Source organism: Oncorhynchus nerka, unplaced genomic scaffold, assembly GCF_034236695.1.
Source record: "Oncorhynchus nerka isolate Pitt River unplaced genomic scaffold, Oner_Uvic_2.0 unplaced_scaffold_760, whole genome shotgun sequence".
NCBI classification, from domain to species: domain Eukaryota; kingdom Metazoa; phylum Chordata; class Actinopteri; order Salmoniformes; family Salmonidae; genus Oncorhynchus; species Oncorhynchus nerka.
Window position 1 is genome coordinate 180,785 of NW_027040454.1, and position 21,213 is coordinate 201,997.

At 48.6% G+C, this 21,213-nt stretch overlaps 1 protein-coding gene across 1 annotated transcript in view; it reads right to left on the bottom strand.

Moving 5' to 3' along the window:
* The window catches only part of LOC135571117 (glypican-6-like), a 193,356-nt gene that overhangs the window by 3,155 nt on the left and 168,988 nt on the right, over positions 1-21,213 (bottom strand). Inside the window, exons 4-5 of the mRNA XM_065016919.1 lie at positions 4,370-4,500; positions 1,950-2,125 (exon numbers count right to left, since the gene is read on the bottom strand). Coding sequence (XP_064872991.1) covers positions 1,950-2,125; positions 4,370-4,500 — 307 coding nt within the window. The remainder of the gene's footprint in view (positions 1-1,949; positions 2,126-4,369; positions 4,501-21,213) is intronic.

Consider the following 21,213-nt stretch of genomic DNA (forward strand, 5'->3'; position numbering starts at 1 on the left):
TTTATTGTCCTGGTGCCAGAGCTGAGCGATCTCCACAGGACGGTAAAATCAAAATTGGCAATATATCATAAAAAAATTAAAAAAGATTTTTGGTTGTAATGAGGCAATGCAGACAGAAAAATTGATATTTCCATACTATGAGGTTGAAATAACACTGAAAATTGTTCAATTATCATAATGTCCTTTTAGTGTAAGATAAAAAAATATATATATATATATATTACTTGCATTTCAGCCTGTTTCAGCCCCTCTCCTCTCTACCATCAGCCCCTCTCCTCTCTACCATCAGCCCCTCTCCTCTCTACCATCAGCCCCTCTCCTCTCTACCATCAGCCCCTCTCCTCTGTCACACTGATCTCAGCCTCCTCTCTACCATCAGCCCCTCTCCTCTCCACCATCAGCCCCTCTCCTCTCTACCATCAGCCCCTCTCCTCTCTACCATCAGCCCCTCTCCTCTGTCACACTGATCTCAGCCTCCTCTCTACCATCAGCCCCTCTCCTCTGATTTCACTAGGGAGCCAGAGATTCATCACAGGGCTAGATTTCACTAGGGAGCCAGAGACTCACCACAGGGCTAGATTTCACTAGGGAGCCAGAGACTCATCACAGGGCTAGATTTCACTAGGGAGCCAGAGACTCACCACAGGGCTAGATTTCACTAGGGAGCCAGAGACTCACCACAGGGCTAGATTTCACTAGGGAGCCAGAGACTCACCACAGGGCTAGATTTCACTAGGGAGCCAGAGATTCATCACAGGGCTAGATTTCAGTAACGAGCCAGAGACTCACCACAGGGCTAGATTTCACTAGGGAGCCAGAGACTCATCACAGGGCTAGATTTCACTAGGGAGCCAGAGACTCATCACAGGGCTAGATTTCAGTAAGGAGCCAGAGACTCATCACAGGACTAGATTTCACTAGGGAGCCAGAGACTCATCACAGGGCTAGATTTCACTAGGGAGCCAGAGAATCATCACAGGGCTAGACTTCATTAGGGAGCCAGAGACTCATCACAGGGCTAGATTTCACTAGGGAACCAGAGACTCATCACAGGGCTAGATTTCACTAGGGAGCCAGAGACTCATCACAGGGCTCGATTTCACTAGGGAGCCAGAGACTCATCACAGGGCTAGACTTCACTAGGGAGCCAGAGACTCATCACAGGGCTAGATTTCACTAGGGAGCCAGAGACTCATCACAGGGCTAGATTTCACTAGGGAGCCAGAGACTCACCACAGGGCTAGATTTCACTAGGGAGCCAGAGACTCATCACAGGGCTAGATTTCACTAGGGAGCCAGAGACTCATCACAGGGCTAGATTTCACCAGGGAGCCAGGTATTCTCTGGGCTATCTGGACAAAACTAACTGACTGCCGGTCCCGTGACATGGTTAATCTGAAGAAAGGCATACAGTACCTATCTGACGAGAAGGTCTCCATATAAACAGACTGCGCCACGGACATACAGGACTGAAATGAAAACTTCCAGCTCATCAACAGACCGATCCCAGACAGTGTCTCCTTGTTCCCTAGGAGCCTCAACCCCAGTCTCTGATCCCAGACAGTGTCTCCTTGTTCCCTATATATACCAGGCAGTGTCTCCTTGTTCCCTAGGAGCCTCAACCCCAGTCCCTGATCCCAGACAGTGTCTCCAACAACCCCAGTCCCTGATACCAGGCAGTGTCTCCTTGTTCCCTAGGAACCTCAACCCCAGTCCCTGATCCCAGACAGTGTCTCCTTGTTCCCTAGGAGCCTCAACCCCAGTCCCTGATACCAGGCAGTGTCTCCTTGTTCCCTTGGAGCCTCAACCCCAGTCCCTGATACCAGGCAGTGTCTCCTTGTTCCCTATGGGCCCTGGTAGAGCACAACAGAGAGAATAGAGCCCTATTCCCTATGGGCCCTGGTCAAGGTAGTGCACTACAGAGAGAACAGGGTACCGTTTGGACTTACTGGAGTCCTGAAAGAAGATGTCGTTGCCGTTGTAGGCGTTTCTCAGCTTGTTGGTCATCACTCTGAGTGTCATGATCTGTTGGCGAATCAGAGTGTCCGGTCTAGTGATGTCCACCGCCACCTCTGGGTTGTTCAGCTGGTTGGTGAGGCCGTCCTTCACCACCTCAGGAAAATACCTGGGAGGATTACAACAACGCCGGTTAAGAAGAAACATCTCTGAGGAAGAAACATCTCTGAGGAAGAAACATCTCTGAGGAAGAAACATCTCTGAGGAAGACATGTCAAAAGACAATCACATTTCATTTGGCAGGAAATGATTCAATTATCTGGATCGTGTGGAGCGTTCTGCATCATTCAGAGAGCAGCTGTCAGTGGTCCTGAAGAGGTTCTCCATCACTCAGAGAGCAGCTGTCAGTGGTCCTGAAGAGGTTCTCCATCACTCAGAGAGCAGCTGTCGGTGGTCCTGAGGAGGTTCTCCATCATTCAGAGAGCAGCTGTCGGTGGTCCTGAAGACGTTCTCCATAACTCAGAGAGCAGCTGTCAGTGGTCCTGAAGAGGTTCTCCATCACTCAGAGAGCAGCTGTCAGTGGTCCTGAAGAGGTTCTCCATCATTCAGAGAGCAGCTGTCGGTGGTCCTGAAGATGTTCTCCATCACTCAGAGAGCAGCTGTCAGTGGTCCTGAAGAGGTTCTCCATCACTCAGAGAGCAGCTGTCAGTGGTCCTGAAGAGGTTCTCCATCACTCAGAGAGCAGCTGTCAGTGGTCCTGAAGAGGTTCTCCATCACTCAGAGAGCAGCTGTCAGTGGTCCTGAAGAGGTTCTCCATCACTCAGAGAGCAGCTGTCAGTGGTCCTGAAGAGGTTCTCCATCACTCAGAGAGCAGCTGTCAGTGGTCCTGAGGAGGTTCTCCATCACTCAAAGAGCAGCTGTCGGTGGTCCTGAGGAGGTTCTCCATCATTCAGAGAGCAGCTGTCGGTGGTCCTGAAGAGGTTCTCCATCACTCAGAGAGCAGCTGTCAGTGGTCCTGAAGAGGTTCTCCATCACTCAAGAGCAGCTGTCAGTGGTCCTGAAGAGGTTCTCCATCATTCAGAGAGCAGCTGTCGGTGGTCCTGAAGAGGTTCTCCATCACTCAGAGAGCAGCTGTCAGTGGTCCTGAAGAGGTTCTCCAGCATTCAGAGAGCAGCTGTCAGTGGTCCTGAAGAGGTTCTCTGCAACTGTGTGTTGGTCCCTCTCTCCCTGTTCCAGTCCTCTACAGTTCTACTGGGTCCTCTCTCCCTGATCCAGTCCTCTACAGTTCTACTGGGTCCTCTCTTCCTGATCCAGTCCTCTACAGTTCTACTGGGTCCTCCCTTCCTGATCCAGTCCTCTACAGTTCTACTGGGTCCTCTCTCCCTGATCCAGTCCTCTACAGTTCTACTGGGTCCTCTCTTCCTGATCCAGTCCTCTACAGTTCTACTGGGTCCTTTCTCCCTGATCCAGTCCTCTACAGTTGTACTGGGTCCTCTCTCCCTGATCCAGTCCTCTACAGTTCTACTGGGTCCTCCCTCCCTGATCCAGTCCTCTACAGTTCTGCTGGGTCCTCCCTCCCTGATCCAGTCCTCTACAGTTCTGCTGGGTCCTCTCTCCCTGATCCAGTCCTCTACAGTTCTAACAGACAGACAGACAGACAGACAGACAAGACAGACAGACAGACAGACAGACAGACAGACAGACAGACAGACAGACAGACAGACAGACAGACAGACAGACAGACTCTCTCTGGCTCAGTATTCAGTATTAGAGAAATGCGGCAGATGTCCATGTAGCAGGAAGTTGTGCTGTGGTGACCAGGGACTGTGCTGTGGTGACCAGGGACTGTGCTGTGGTGTGTGAGGCCAGAAATGCCTCGACTGGCCGGGAGAGGGGGAGAGAGATAGGGTGGTTCTGGCTTTCATTCCAAGCTGTTATAAACACGTCAGTGTACAATAATAGATGAGAACATCTCACCAGGTAAACAGTACGTCTGCCTTATCTGGCCTTGGCTGTAGTACTGGTTCTCTCTTGTCCTGTACCAAGGACCATAGTACCATAGTTCTGGATCAGCTGGGGGTCTCCAGCACTGCTCAGACCTCATCAGACTAGTTGTAGGACTAGTTAGTTTAGTTATATTGGATGACTGAGGGTCTCCAGCACTGTTTAGACCTCATCAGACTAGTTGTAGGACTAGTTAGTTTAGTTATATTGGATGACTGAGGGTCTCCAGCACTGTTTAGACCTCATCAGACTAGTTGTAGGACTAGTTAGTGTAGTTCTACAGGTGCGTGATCTGAACACCTCTCACCTGGCCTTGGCGTGACTGTTCCAACACTGTTCAGACCTCATCAGACTAGTTGTAGGACTAGTTAGTGTAGTTCTACAGGTGCGTGATCTGAACACCTCTCACCTGGCCTTGGCGTGACTGTTCCAACACTGCTCTTCATCTGACTCGGTCAACTTGTCTTTAATACAGATCTCATCTGGCAGGTTGGACCAGAACCTTTTGGACTGGTTCAGCTTCTTCTTAATGTCTAGCACCTGCAGGAGAGGAGGGAGAGAGTAACATGGGAATAGGGTTCAAACACTCACTTTCCCCCAAATCCACACGTTTTCCAGAAATCGCTGTTGAACTATTCCGGGAATCAGGAGGGATTAAACAGGAAATCTGGAATCCTCCAACCAGAGGGGTGAAACTACGACTGAAGTGAGATCTAATGAGGGGTTTTCTAAAATTAGCCAGTTTCAGTTAGCTTCACATTCCAGCTGAGGCTTCATCCATACTAAGACGATGGATATTGCTCTTCTGCCTGTCGCTAACTCTAGCAGGTTTGTAACTGCGCATGTCGCACGTGGCTAATCGAATGCCTTAACTCTTCATGTAGACCTGAAACATACATCCAAAGGGATGAGTCAGTGCAACATTTGAATTTGTGCCAAAGTCAAAAATTCAAATTCAGCTGGTTATAGTGTGAAATTAGTCTTTTAGAAGTGGTCATCTTTATCTTATGATGTATCGTTAATGACCTTTTATCTAATGACGTATCGTTAATGACCTCTTTATCTTATGACGTATCGTTAATGACCTTTTATCTAATGACGTATCGTTAATGACCTCTTTATCTATTGTTAATGACCTCTTTATCTATTGTTAATGACCTCTTTATCTTACTCATGCCAGGAATATCGTTAATGTCGTCTCATATGGTTAGAATTGATAGGAAACCCTCGGACGTTTTTAAAACTGGTTAAATGACCTCTTTATCTTATGACGTTACATCGAAAGCGCAGGAAAACCTCTTTATCAGAAAATGGAAATAAATATCGTTGCGCCACTTCCTTTATTTGTTAACAGTGAGCCGAATTAGATAAGACCTCTTTATCATGTTTCTAGAGTCTTGTGAATTGATCATCTTTTATTCTAATGAACCGTATCAGGGGTTACCTCCGGTCCTCTTTATCATTAAGAGCTCTTTATCGTGAAATTTTTTCCAATGACCTCTTTATCTAATGATTTTTACATCGTTAGGATGATTTTTATCTCTTTATCTAATAATACCTAAAGTAGCATTACCTCTTTATCTTATGAAGTTTATCGTTATGACCTCTTTATCTTATGACGTTACGTTTGAATGACCTCTTTATCTATTTATGACACAGTCTACATTATCGATATCTTGGCTTTATATGGCCCGATTTAATGAAATAAAGACCCGTCTTTATCTTAGTTCCAACAAAGAAGATGGTTAATGACCTCTTTATCTTATGACGTTCGTTAATGACCTCTTTATTTATTGTTAATGACCTCTTTATCTTGTTAATGACCTCTTTATCTTGACCTCTTTATCTTATGACGCATTTTAAAAATCTGACCTTATCATTGGTGCATGCTATCAGTTAAAGCTTCTCATGCTGTCGCCGAAAAGCTTTTTTAAAATCGTCTTTATCTTATGACGAGTGTAGCTTTAATGACCTCTTTATCTTAATGACGTTTTAACTAATCTATTAGCATTTAATGACCATTTCTTTATCTTAGTTGATGTTTAAGCAAGAGGTTAATGACCTCTTTATCTTATGACGTATCGTTAATGACCTCTTTATCTTATGACGTATCGTTAATGACCTCTTTATCTAATGATGTATCGTTAATGACCTCTTTATCTTATGACGTATCGTTAATGACCTCTTTATCTTATGACGTATCGTTAATGACCTCTTTATCTTATGACGTATCGTTAATGACCTCTTTATCTATTGTTAATGACCTCTTTATCTTACGACGTATCGTTAATGACCTCTTTATCTTATGACGTATCGTTAATGACCTCTTTATCTTATGACGTATCGTTAATGACCTCTTTATCTTATGACGTATCGTTAATGACCTCTTTATCTATTGTTAATGACCTCTTTATCTATTGTTAATGACCTTTTTATCTTATGACGTATCGTTAATGACCTCTTTATCTTATGACGTATCTTTAATGACCTCTTTATCTTATGACTTTATCTATTGTTAATGACCTCTTTATCTATTGTTAATGACCTTTTTATCTTATGACGTATCGTTAATGACCTCTTTATCTATTGTTAATGACCTCTTTATCTTATGACGTATCGTTAATGACCTCTTTATCTATTGTTAATGACCTCTTTATCTTATGACGTATCGTTAATGACCTCTTTATCTTATGACGTATCGTTAATGACCTCTTTATCTTATGACGTATCGTTAATGACCTCTTTATCTTATGACGTATCGTTAATGACCTCTTTATCTTATGACGTATCGTTAATGACCTCTTTATCTATTGTTAATGACCTCTTTATCTTATGACGTATCGTTAATGACCTCTTTATCTTATGACGTATCGTTAATGACCTCTTTATCTATTGTTAATGACCTCTTTATCTATGATGACCTCTTTATCTTAATGACCTCTTTATCTTATATCTATCGTTAATGACCTCTTTATCTTATGACTTTATCGTTAATGACCTCTTTATCTTATGACGTATCGTTAATGACCTCTTTATCTTATGACGTATCGTTAATGACCTCTTTATCTTATGACGACCTCTTTATCGTTAATGACCTCTTTATCTTATGACGTATCGTTAATGACCTCTTTATCTTATTGTTAATGACCTCTTTATCTTATGACGTATCGTTAATGACCTCTTTATCTATTGTTAATGACCTCTTTATCTATCGTTAATGACCTCTTTATCTTATGACGTATCGTTAATGACCTCTTTATCTTACGACGTATCGTTAATGTCGTCTTTATCTTATGACGTATCGTTAATGACCTCTTTATCTTATGACTTTATCTTATCGTTAATGACCTCTTTATCTTATGACTTTATATCGTTAATGACCTCTTTATCTAATGACGTATCGTTAATGACCTCTTTATCTTATGACGTATCGTTAATGACCTCTTTATCTTATGACGTATCGTTAATGACCTCTTTATCTTATGACGTATCGTTAATGACCTCTTTATCTTATGACGTATCGTTAATGACCTCTTTATCTTATGACGTATCGTTAATGACCTCTTTATCTTAATGACCTCTTTATCTTATGACGACGTATGACCTCGTTAATGACCTCTTTATCTTATGACGTATCGTTAATGACCTCTTTATCTTATGACGTATCGTTAATGACCTCTTTATCTTATGACGTATCGTTAATGACCTCTTTATCTTACGACATATCGTTAATTCCCTCTTTATCTTATGACGTATCGTTAATGACCTCTTTATCTATCGTTAATGACCTCTTTATCTTATGACGTATCGTTAATGACCTCTTTATCTTATGACGTATCGTTAATGACCTCTTTATCTTATGACGTATCGTTAATGACCTCTTTATCTATCGTTAATGACCTCTTTATCTTATGACGTATCGTTAATGACCTCTTTATCTTATGACGTATCGTTAATGACCTCTTTATCTATTGTTAATGACCTCTTTATCTTATGACGTATCGTTAATGACCTCTTTATCTTACGTTAATGTCGTCTTTATCGTTAATGACCTCTTTATCTTATGACGTATCGTTAATGACCTCTTTATCTATTGTTAATGACCTCTTTATCTTATGACGTATCGTTAATGTCTCTTTATCTTATGACATATCGTTAATGACCTCTTTATCTTATGACGTGACTCGTTAATGACCTCTTTATCTATCGTTAATGACCTCTTTATCTTATGACGTATCGTTAATGACCTCTTTATCTTATGACGTATCGTTAATGACCTCTTTATCTATCGTTAATGACCTCTTTATCTTATGACGTATCGTTAATGACCTCTTTATCTTATGACGTATCGTTAATGACCTCTTTATCTTATGACGTATCGTTAATGACCTCTTTATCTATCGTTAATGACCTCTTTATCTTATGACGTATCGTTAATGACCTCTTTATCTTATGACTCTTTATCTATCGTTAATATCGTTAATGACCTCTTTATCTTATGACGTATCGTTAATGACCTCTTCTTTATCTTTATCTTATGACCTCTTTATCTTACGACATATCGTTAATGACCTCTTTATCTTATGACGACGTTAATGACGTATCGTTAATGACCTCTTTATCTTATGACGTATCGTTAATGACCTTTATCTTTATCTAATGACGTCTTTCGTTAATGACCTCTTTATCTTATGACGTATCGTTAATGACCTCTTTATCTAATGACGTATCGTTAATGACCTCTTTATCTAATGACGTATCGTTAATGACCTCTTTATCTAATGACGTGACGTTAATGACCTCTTTATCTTATGACGTATCGTTAATGACCTCTTTATCTATTGTTAATGACCTCTTTATCTTATGACGATCGTTAATGACCTCTTTATCTTATGACGTATCGTTACCTCTTTATCTTGACCTCTTTATCTTACTGACGTATCGTTAATGCCCTCTTCGGTGTGCCGATCAACGCACAAGAACCGTTGTACCACTCCTATACATAAAATTAAGTCATACACCAATTTTACTGTAGGTGAAGCTGGGCTCCATAGTGGTGCAGCTGGCTAAGTCACTTCATCTCAGTGCAAGAGGTGACATTACTGTCCCTGGTTCGAAATCGAGGCTGAATCACATTGGGAGTCCAATAGGTTGGTGCACAATTGGCCCAGCATCGTCTGGGTTTGGCCGGGGGAGGCCATCATTGTAAATAAGAATTTGTTCAGATTACGTTCTGACGTGTCCCTGAGGAGATCTGACACCAGATTACAGTCAGCCTGCGGTGATGCCTACGTTCTGACGTGTCCCTGAGGAGATCTGACACCAGATTACGTTCTGACGTGTCCCTGAGGAGATCTGACACCAGATTACGTTCTGACGTGTCCCTGAGGAGATCTGACACCAGATTACGTTCTGACGTGTCCCTGAGGAGATCTGATGCCAGATTACGGTCAGCCTGCGGTATCACTTCACCTCCTCGCTGGTTCAACACGTAATGCGACGCGCCACAGAACACGAACAGGCTGATGCTTATCAGCTCAGTTGAGCCCTGCCTGGGTATTGTTCTGATTACGGTCAGATTACAGCCAGCCTGTGGTATCTGTCTGCTGTGTTTAATACTGTGTTCTATTACAGTCAGACCCAGCTGGAGATCGCGCCACATCAAAAGCTAACTATTGAGGCGACAGAAGCGGGACAAGTCTGAGGACTACGTTTCACACATCCCCATGTGCTGCAAACACACCAAAATAACCCTTCATCATCTAGCTGGATGGTCTTCATCATCTAGTTGGATGGTCTTCATCATCTAGCTGGACGGTCTTCATCATCTAGCTGGATGGTCTTCATCATCTAGCTGGATGGAACTGATGCAGCCGTCACAGAGAACCTCAATAAACCTTCATCTGCATGCTGACAATCTGCTGGAGACTACAGGACTGATGCTGGCACTGCTGGAGACTACAAGACTGATGCTGGATGCTGCCACTCTGCTGGAGACTACATGACTGATGCTGGCACTGCTGGAGACTACAGGACTGATGCTGGCACTGCTGGAGACTACAGGACTGATGCTGGATGCTGACACTCTGCTGGAGACTACAGGACTGATGCTGGCACTGCTGGAGACTACAAGACTGATGCTGGATGCTGACACTCTGCTGGAGACTTGAGGACTGAGACTGGATGCTGACACTCTGCTGGAGACTACAGGACTGATGCTGGCACTGCTGGAGACTACAGGACTGATGCTGACACTCTGCTGGAGACTACAGGACTGATGCTGACATTCTGCTGGAGACTACAGGACTGATGCTGACACTCTGCTGGAGACTACAGGACTGATGCTGACACTCTGCTGGAGACTACAGGACTGATGCTGACACTCTGCAGGAGACTACAGGACTGATGCTGACACTCTGCTGGAGACTACAGGACTGATGCTGACACTCTGCTGGAGACTACAGGACTGATGCTGGATACTGACACTGCTGGAGACTACAGGACTGATGCTGACACTCTGCTGGAGACTACAGGACTGATGCTGGTACTCTGCTGGAGACTACAGGACTGATGCTGACACTCTGCTGGAGACTACAGGACTGATGCTGACACTCTGCTGGAGACTACAGGACTGATGCTGGATGCTGACACTCTGCTGGAGACTACAGGACTGATGCTGACACTCTGCTGGAGACTACAGGACTGATGCTGACACTCTGCTGGAGACTACAGGACTGATGCTGGATGCTGGCACTCTGCTGGAGACTACAGGACTGATGCTGGCACTGCTGGAGACTACAGGACTGATGCTGACACTCTGCTGGAGACTACAGGACTGATGCTGGATGCTGGCACTCTGCTGGAGACTACAGGACTGATGCTGGATGCTGGCACTCTGCTGGAGACTACAGGACTGATGCTGGCACTCTGCTGGAGACTACAGGACTGATGCTGACACTCTGCTGGAGACTACAGGACTGATGCTGGATGCTGACACTCTCCTGGAGACTACAGGACTGATGCTGGATACTGACACTGCTGGAGACTACAGGACTGATGCTGACACTCTGCTGGAGACTACAGGACTGATGCTGGTACTCTGCTGGAGACTACAGGACTGATGCTGGCACTCTGCTGGGGACTACAGGACTGATGCTGGCACTCTGCTGGGGACTACAGGACTGATGCTGACACTCTGCTGGAGACTACAGGACTGATGCTGACACTCTGCTGGAGACTACAGGACTGATGCTGACACTCTGCTGGAGACTACAGGACTGATGCTGGATGCTGGCACTCTGCTGGAGACTACAGGACTGATGCTGGCACTCTGCTGGAGACTACAGGACTGATGCTGGATACACTCTGCTGGAGACTACAGGACTGATGCTGACACTCTGCTGGAGACTACAGGACTGATGCTGGATACTGACTCTGCTGGAGACTACAGGACTGATGCTGACACTCTGCTGGAGACTACAGGACTGATGCTGACACTCTGCTGGAGACTACAGGACTGATGCTGACACTCTGCTGGAGACTACAGGACTGATGCTGACACTCTGCTGGAGACTACAGGACTGATGCTGGATGCTGACACTCTGCTGGAGACTACAGGACTGATGCTGGATGCTGACACTCTGCTGGAGACTACAGGACTGATGCTGGCACTCTGCTGGAGACTACAGGACTGATGCTGACACTCTGCTGGAGACTACAGGACTGATTCTGACACTCTGCAGGAGACTACAGGACTGATGCTGACACTCTGCTGGAGACTACAGGACTGATTCTGACACTCTGCTGGAGACTACAGGACTGATGCTGGATGCTGGCACTCTGCAGGAGACTACAGGACTGATTCTGACACTCTGCTGGAGACTACAGGACTGATGCTGGATGCTGACACTCTGCTGGAGACTACAGGACTGATTCTGACACTCTGCTGGAGACTACAGGACTGATGCTGGATGCTGACACTCTGCTGGAGACTACAGGACTGATGCTGGATTCTGACACTCTGCTGGAGACTACAGGACTGATGCTGACACTCTGCTGGGGACTACAGGACTGATGCTGGATGCTGACACTCTGCTGGAGACTACAGGACTGATGCTGACACTCTGCTGGAGACTACAGGACTGATGCTGACACTCTGCTGGAGACTACAGGACTGATGCTGACACTCTGCTGGAGACTACAGGACTGATGCTGGATGCTGACACTCTGCTGGAGACTACAGGACTGATGCTGACACTCTGCTGGAGACTACAGGACTGATGCTGACACTCTGCTGGAGACTACAGGACTGATGCTGGATACTGACACTGCTGGAGACTACAGGACTGATGCTGACACTCTGCTGGAGACTACAGGACTGATGCTGGTACTCTGCTGGAGACTACAGGACTGATGCTGACACTCTGCTGGAGACTACAGGACTGATGCTGACACTCTGCTGGAGACTACAGGACTGATGCTGGAGGCTGACACTCTGCTGGAGACTTCAGGACTGATGCTGACACTCTGCTGGAGACTACAGGACTGATGCTGACACTCTGCTGGAGACTACAGGACTGATGCTGACACTCTGCTGGAGACTAAAGGACTGATGCTGGCACTCTGCTGGAGACTACAGGACTGATTCTGACACTCTGCTGGAGACTACAGGACTGATGCTGGATGCTGGCACTCTGCAGGAGACTACAGGACTGATGCTGACACTCTGCTGGAGACTACAGGACTGATGCTGGATGCTGGCACTCTGCTGGGGACTACAGGACTGATGCTGGCACTCTGCTGGAGACTACAGGACTGATGCTGACACTCTGCTGGAGACTACAGGACTGATGCTGACACTCTGCTGGAGACTACAGGACTGATTCTGACACTCTGCTGGAGACTACAGGACTGATGCTGGATGCTGGCACTCTGCAGGAGACTACAGGACTGATTCTGACACTCTGCTGGAGACTACAGGACTGATGCTGGATGCTGACACTCTGCTGGAGACTACAGGACTGATTCTGACACTCTGCTGGAGACTACAGGACTGATGCTGGATGCTGACACTCTGCTGGAGACTACAGGACTGATGCTGGATTCTGACACTCTGCTGGAGACTACAGGACTGATGCTGACACTCTGCTGGGGACTACAGGACTGATGCTGGATGCTGGCACTCTGCTGGGGACTACAGGACTGATGCTGGCCCCCTGCTGGAGACTACAGGACTGATGCTGACACTCTGCTGGAGACTACAGGACTGATGCTGGTACTCTGCTGGAGACTACAGGACTGATTCTGACACTCTGCTGGAGACTACAGGACTGATGCTGGATGCTGGCACTCTTCAGGAGACTACAGGACTGATTCTGACACTCTGCTGGAGACTACAGGACTGATGCTGGATGCTGACACTCTGCTGGAGACTACAGGACTGATTCTGACACTCTGCTGGAGACTACAGGACTGATGCTGGATGCTGACACTCTGCTGGAGACTACAGGACTGATGCTGGCACTCTGCTGGAGACTACAGGACTGATGCTGACACTCTGCTGGAGACTACAGGACTGATGCTGACACTCTGCTGGAGACTACAGGACTGATTCTGACACTCTGCAGGAGACTACAGGACTGATGCTGACACTCTGCTGGAGACTACAGGACTGATGCTGGATGCTGGCACTCTGCAGGAGACTACAGGACTGATTCTGACACTCTGCTGGAGACTACAGGACTGATGCTGGATGCTGACACTCTGCTGGAGACTACAGGACTGATTCTGACACTCTGCTGGAGACTACAGGACTGATGCTGGATGCTGACACTCTGCTGGAGACTACAGGACTGATGCTGATTCTGACACTCTGCTGGAGACTACAGGACTGATGCTGACACTCTGCTGGAGACTACAGGACTGATGCTGGATGCTGACACTCTGCTGGAGACTACAGGACTGATGCTGACACTCTGCTGGAGACTACAGGACTGATGCTGACACTCTGCTGGAGACTACAGGACTGATGCTGACACTCTGCTGGAGACTACAGGACTGATGCTGGATGCTGACACTCTGCAGGAGACTACAGGACTGATGCTGACACTCTGCTGGAGACTACAGGACTGATGCTGACACTCTGCTGGAGACTACAGGACTGATGCTGGATACTGACACTGCTGGAGACTACAGGACTGATGCTGACACTCTGCTGGAGACTACCGGACTGATGCTGGTACTCTGCTGGAGACTACAGGACTGATGCTGACACTCTGCTGGAGACTACAGGACTGATGCTGACACTCTGCTGGAGACTACAGGACTGATGCTGGAGGCTGACACTCTGCTGGAGACTTCAGGACTGATGCTGACACTCTGCTGGAGACTACAGGACTGATGCTGACACTCTGCTGGAGACTACAGGACTGATGCTGACACTCTGCTGGAGACTAAAGGACTGACTCTGCTGGGACTACAGGACTGATTCTGACACTCTGCTGGAGACTACAGGACTGATGCTGGATGCTGGCACTCTGCAGGAGACTACAGGACTGATTCTGAGACTCTGCTGGAGACTACAGGACTGATGCTGGATGCTGGCACTCTGCTGGGGACTACAGGACTGATGCTGGCCCCCTGCTGGAGACTACAGGACTGATGCTGACACTCTGCTGGAGACTACAGGACTGATGCTGGTACTCTGCTGGAGACTACAGGACTGATTCTGACACTCTGCTGGAGACTACAGGACTGATGCTGGATGCTGGCACTCTGCAGGAGACTACAGGACTGATTCTGACACTCTGCTGGAGACTACAGGACTGATGCTGGATGCTGACACTCTGCTGGAGACTACAGGACTGATTCTGACACTCTGCTGGAGACTACAGGACTGATGCTGGATGCTGACACTCTGCTGGAGACTACAGGACTGATGCTGGATTCTGACACTCTGCTGGAGACTACAGGACTGATGCTGACACTCTGCTGGGGACTACAGGACTGATGCTGGATGCTGACACTCTGCTGGAGACTACAGGACTGATGCTGACACTCTGCTGGAGACTACAGGACTGATGCTGACACTCTGCTGGAGACTACAGGACTGATGCTGACACTCTGCTGGAGACTACAGGACTGATGCTGGATGCTGACACTCTGCTGGAGACTACAGGACTGATGCTGACACTCTGCTGGAGACTACAGGACTGATGCTGACACTCTGCTGGAGACTACAGGACTGATGCTGGATACTGACACTGCTGGAGACTACAGGACTGATGCTGACACTCTGCTGGAGACTACCGGACTGATGCTGGTACTCTGCTGGAGACTACAGGACTGATGCTGACACTCTGCTGGAGACTACAGGACTGATGCTGACACTCTGCTGGAGACTACAGGACTGATGCTGGAGGCTGACACTCTGCTGGAGACTTCAGGACTGATGCTGACACTCTGCTGGAGACTACAGGACTGATGCTGACACTCTGCTGGAGACTACAGGACTGATGCTGACACTCTGCTGGAGACTAAAGGACTGATGCTGGCACTCTGCTGGAGACTACAGGACTGATTCTGACACTCTGCTGGAGACTACAGGACTGATGCTGGATGCTGGCACTCTGCAGGAGACTACAGGACTGATTCTGAGACTCTGCTGGAGACTACAGGACTGATGCTGGATGCTGGCACTCTGCTGGGGACTACAGGACTGATGCTGGCCCCCTGCTGGAGACTACAGGACTGATGCTGACACTCTGCTGGAGACTACAGGACTGATGCTGGCACTCTGCTGGAGACTACAGGACTGATGCTGACACTCTGCTGGAGACTACAGGACTGATGCTGACACTCTGCTGGAGACTACAGGACTGATGCTGGATGCTGACACTGCTGGAGACTTCAGGACTGATGCTGGCACTCTGCTGGGGACTACAGGACTGATGCTGACTCTGCTGGAGACTACAGGACTGATGCTGGATGCTGGCACTCTGCTGGAGACTACAGGACTGATGCTGGCACTGCTGGAGACTACAGGACTGATGCTGACACTCTGCTGGAGACTACAGGACTGATGCTGGATGCTGGCACTCTGCTGGAGACTACAGGACTGATGCTGACACTCTGCTGGAGACTACAGGACTGATGCTGACACTCTGCTGGAGACTACAGGACTGATGCTGACACTCTGCTGGAGACTACAGGACTGATGCTGGATACTGACACTGCTGGAGACTACAGGACTGATGCTGACACTCTGCTGGAGACTACAGGACTGATGCTGGTACTCTGCTGGAGACTAAAGGACTGATGCTGGCACTCTGCTGGGGACTACAGGACTGATGCTGGCACTCTGCTGGGGACTACAGGACTGATGCTGACACTCTGCTGGAGACTACAGGACTGATGCTGACACTCTGCAGGAGACTACAGGACTGATGCTGACACTCTGCTGGAGACTACAGGACTGATGCTGGATGCTGGCACTCTGCTGGAGACTACAGGACTGATGCTGGCACTCTGCTGGGGACTACATGACTGATGCTGGATACTGACTCTGCTGGAGACTACAGGACTGATGCTGACACTCTGCTGGAGACTACAGGACTGATGCTGGATACTGACTCTGCTGGAGACTACAGGACTGATGCTGACACTCTGCTGGAGACTACAGGACTGATGCTGACACTCTGCTGGAGACTACAGGACTGATGCTAACACTCTGCTGGAGACTACATGACTGATGCTGACACTGCTGGAGACTACAGGACTGATGCTGGATGCTGACATTCTGCTGGAGACTACAGGACTGATGCTGGATGCTGACACTCTGCTGGAGACTACAGGACTGATGCTGGCACTCTGCTGGAGACTACAGGACTGATGCTGACACTCTGCTGGAGACTACAGGACTGATTCTGACACTCTGCTGGAGACTACAGGACTGATGCTGACACTCTGCTGGAGACTACAGGACTGATTCTGACACTCTGCTGGAGACTACAGGACTGATGCTGGATGCTGGCACTCTGCAGGAGACTACAGGACTGATTCTGACACTCTGCTGGAGACTACAGGACTGATGCTGGATGCTGACACTCTGCTGGAGACTACAGGACTGATTCTGACACTCTGCTGGAGACTACAGGACTGATGCTGGATGCTGACACTCTGCTGGAGACTACAGGACTGATGCTGGCACTCTGCTGGAGACTACAGGACTGATGCTGACACTCTGCTGGAGACTACAGGACTGATTCTGACACTCTGCAGGAGACTACAGGACTGATGCTGACACTCTGCTGGAGACTACAGGACTGATTCTGACACTCTGCTGGAGACTACAGGACTGATGCTGGATGCTGGCACTCTGCAGGAGACTACAGGACTGATTCTGACACTCTGCTGGAGACTACAGGACTGATGCTGGATGCTGACACTCTGCTGGAGACTACAGGACTGATTCTGACACTCTGCTGGAGACTACAGGACTGATGCTGGATGCTGACACTCTGCTGGAGACTACAGGACTGATGCTGGATTCTGACACTCTGCTGGAGACTACAGGACTGATGCTGACACTCTGCTGGGGACTACAGGACTGATGCTGGATGCTGACACTCTGCTGGAGACTACAGGACTGATGCTGACACTCTGCTGGAGACTACAGGACTGATGCTGACACTCTGCTGGAGACTACAGGACTGATGCTGGATGCTGACACTCTGCTGGAGACTACAGGACTGATGCTGACACTCTGCTGGAGACTACAGGACTGATGCTGACACTCTGCTGGAGACTACAGGACTGATGCTGACACTCTGCTGGAGACTACAGGACTGATGCTGGATACTGACACTGCTGGAGACTACAGGACTGATGCTGACACTCTGCTGGAGACTACAGGACTGATGCTGGTACTCTGCTGGAGACTAAAGGACTGATGCTGGCACTCTGCTGGGGACTACAGGACTGATGCTGGCACTCTGCTGGGGACTACAGGACTGATGCTGACACTCTGCTGGAGACTACAGGACTGATGCTGACACTCTGCTGGAGACTACAGGACTGATGCTGGATGCTGGCACTCTGCTGGAGACTACAGGACTGATGCTGGCACTCTGCTGGGGACTACATGACTGATGCTGGATACTGACTCTGCTGGAGACTACAGGACTGATGCTGACACTCTGCTGGAGACTACAGGACTGATGCTGGATACTGACTCTGCTGGAGACTACAGGACTGATGCTGACACTCTGCTGGAGACTACAGGACTGATGCTGACACTCTGCTGGAGACTACAGGACAGGACTGATGCTAACACTCTGCTGGAGACTACAGGACTGATGCTGACACTCTGCTGGAGACTACAGGACTGATGCTGGATGCTGACATTCTGCTGGAGACTACAGGACTGATGCTGGATGCTGACACTCTGGAGCTGGGACTACAGGACTGATGCTGGCACTCTGCTGGAGACTACAGGACTGATGCTGGCACTCTGCTGGAGACTACAGGACTGATGCTGACACTCTGCTGGAGACTACAGGACTGATGCTGACACTCTGCTGGAGACTACAGGACTGATGCTGACACTCTGCTGGAGACTACAGGACTGATGCTGGATGCTGGCACTCTGCTGGAGACTACAGGACTGATGCTGACACTCTGCTGGAGACTACAGGACTGATGCTGGCACTCTGCTGGAGACTACAGGACTGATGCTGACACTCTGCTGGAGACTACAGGACTGATGCTGGATGCTGGCACTCTGCTGGGGACTACAGGACTGATGCTGGCACTCTGCTGGAGACTACAGGACTGATGCTGACACTCTGCTGGAGACTACAGGACTGATTCTGACACTCTGCAGGAGACTACAGGACTGATGCTGACACTCTGCTGGAGACTACAGGACTGATTCTGACACTCTCCTGGAGACTACAGGACTGATGCTGGATGCTGACCCTCTGCTGGAGACTACAGGACTGATGCTGACACTCTGCTGGAGACTACAGGACTGATGCTGACACTCTGCTGGAGACTACAGGACTGATGCTGGATACTGACACTGCTGGAGACTACAGGACTGATGCTGACACTCTGCTGGAGACTACAGGACTGATGCTGGTACTCTGCTGGAGACTAAAGGACTGATGCTGGCACTCTGCTGGGGACTACAGGACTGATGCTGACACTCTGCTGGAGACTACAGGACTGATGCTGACACTCTGCAGGAGACTACAGGACTGATGCTGACACTCTGCTGGAGACTACAGGACTGATGCTGGATGCTGGCACTCTGCTGGAGACTACAGGACTGATGCTGGATGCTGACACTCTGCTGGAGACTACAGGACTGATGCTGACACTCTGCTGGAGACTACAGGACTGATGCTGGATGCTGGCACTCTGCTGGAGACTACAGGACTGATGCTGGATGCTGACACTCTGCTGGAGACTACAGGACTGATGCTGGATGCTGGCACTCTGCTGGGGACTAAAGGACTGATGCTGGCACTCTGCTGGGGACTACATGACTGATGCTGGATACTGACTCTGCTGGAGACTACAGGACTGATGCTGACACTCTGCTGGAGACTACAGGACTGATGCTGGATACTGACTCTGCTGGAGACTACAGGACTGATGCTGACACTCTGCTGGAGACTACAGGACTGATGCTGACACTGCTGGAGACTACAGGACTGATGCTGGATGCTGACACTCTGCTGGAGACTACAGGACTGATGCTGGCACTCTGCTGGAGACTACAGGACTGATGCTGACACTCTGCGGGAGACTACAGGACTGATTCTGACACTCTGCTGGAGACTACAGGACTGATGCTGGATGCTGGCACTCTGCAGGAGACTACAGGACTGATTCTGACACTCTGCTGGAGACTACAGGACTGATGCTGACACTCTGCTGGAGACTACAGGACTGATGCTGACACTCTGCTGGAGACTACAGGACTGATGCTGAATGCTGACACTCTGCTGGAGACTACAGGACTGATGCTGGATGCTGACACTCTGCTGGAGACTACAGGACTGATGCTGACACTCTGCTGGAGACTACAGGACTGATGCTGGATGCTGACACTCTGCTGGAGACTACAGGACTGATGCTGACACTCTGCTGGAGACTACAGGACTGATGCTGACACTCTGCTGGAGACTACAGGACTGATGCTGGATGCTGGCACTCTGCTGGAGACTACAGGACTGATTCTGACACTCTGCTGGAGACTACAGGACTGATGCTGGATGCTGACACTCTGCTGGAGACTACAGGAATGATTCTGACACTCTGCTGGAGACTACAGGACTGATGCTGGATCCTGACACTCTGCTGGAGACTACAGGACTGATGCTGGATTCTGACACTCTGCTGGAGACTACAGGACTGATGCTGACACTCTGCTGGGGACTACAGGACTGATGCTGGATGCTGACACTCTGCTGGAGACTACAGGACTGATGCTGACACTCTGCTGGAGACTAGAGGACTGATGCTGACACTCTCCTGGAGACTACAGGACTGATGCTGACACTCTGCTGGAGACTACAGGACTGATGCTGGCACTCTGCTGGAGACTACAGGACTGATGCGGACATTCTGCTGGAGACTACAGGACTGATGCTGACACTCTGCTGGAGACCACAGGACTGATGCTGACACTCTGCTGGAGACTGCATCATTGATGCTGACACTGCTGGAGACTACAGGACTGATGCTGGCTGCTGACACTCTGCTGGAGACCACAGGACTGATGCTGGTTGCTGACACTCTGCTGGAGACTGCATCACTGATGTTGACACTCTGCTGGAGACCACAGGACTGATGCTGGCTGCTGACACTCTGCTGGAGACTGCATCACTGATGCTGACACTCTGCTGGAGACTGCATCACTGATGTTGACACTCTGCTGGAGACTACAGGACTGATGCTGACACTCTGCTGGAGACTAGAGGACTGATGCTGACACTCTCCTGGAGACTACAGGACTGATGCTGACACTCTGCTGGAGACTACAGGACTGATGCTGGCACTCTGCTGGAGACTACAGGACTGATGCGGACATTCTGCTGGAGACTACAGGACTGATGCTGACACTCTGCTGGAGACCACAGGACTGATGCTGACACTCTGCTGGAGACTGCATCATTGATGCTGACACTGCTGGAGACTACAGGACTGATGCTGGCTGCTGACACTCTGCTGGAGACCACAGGACTG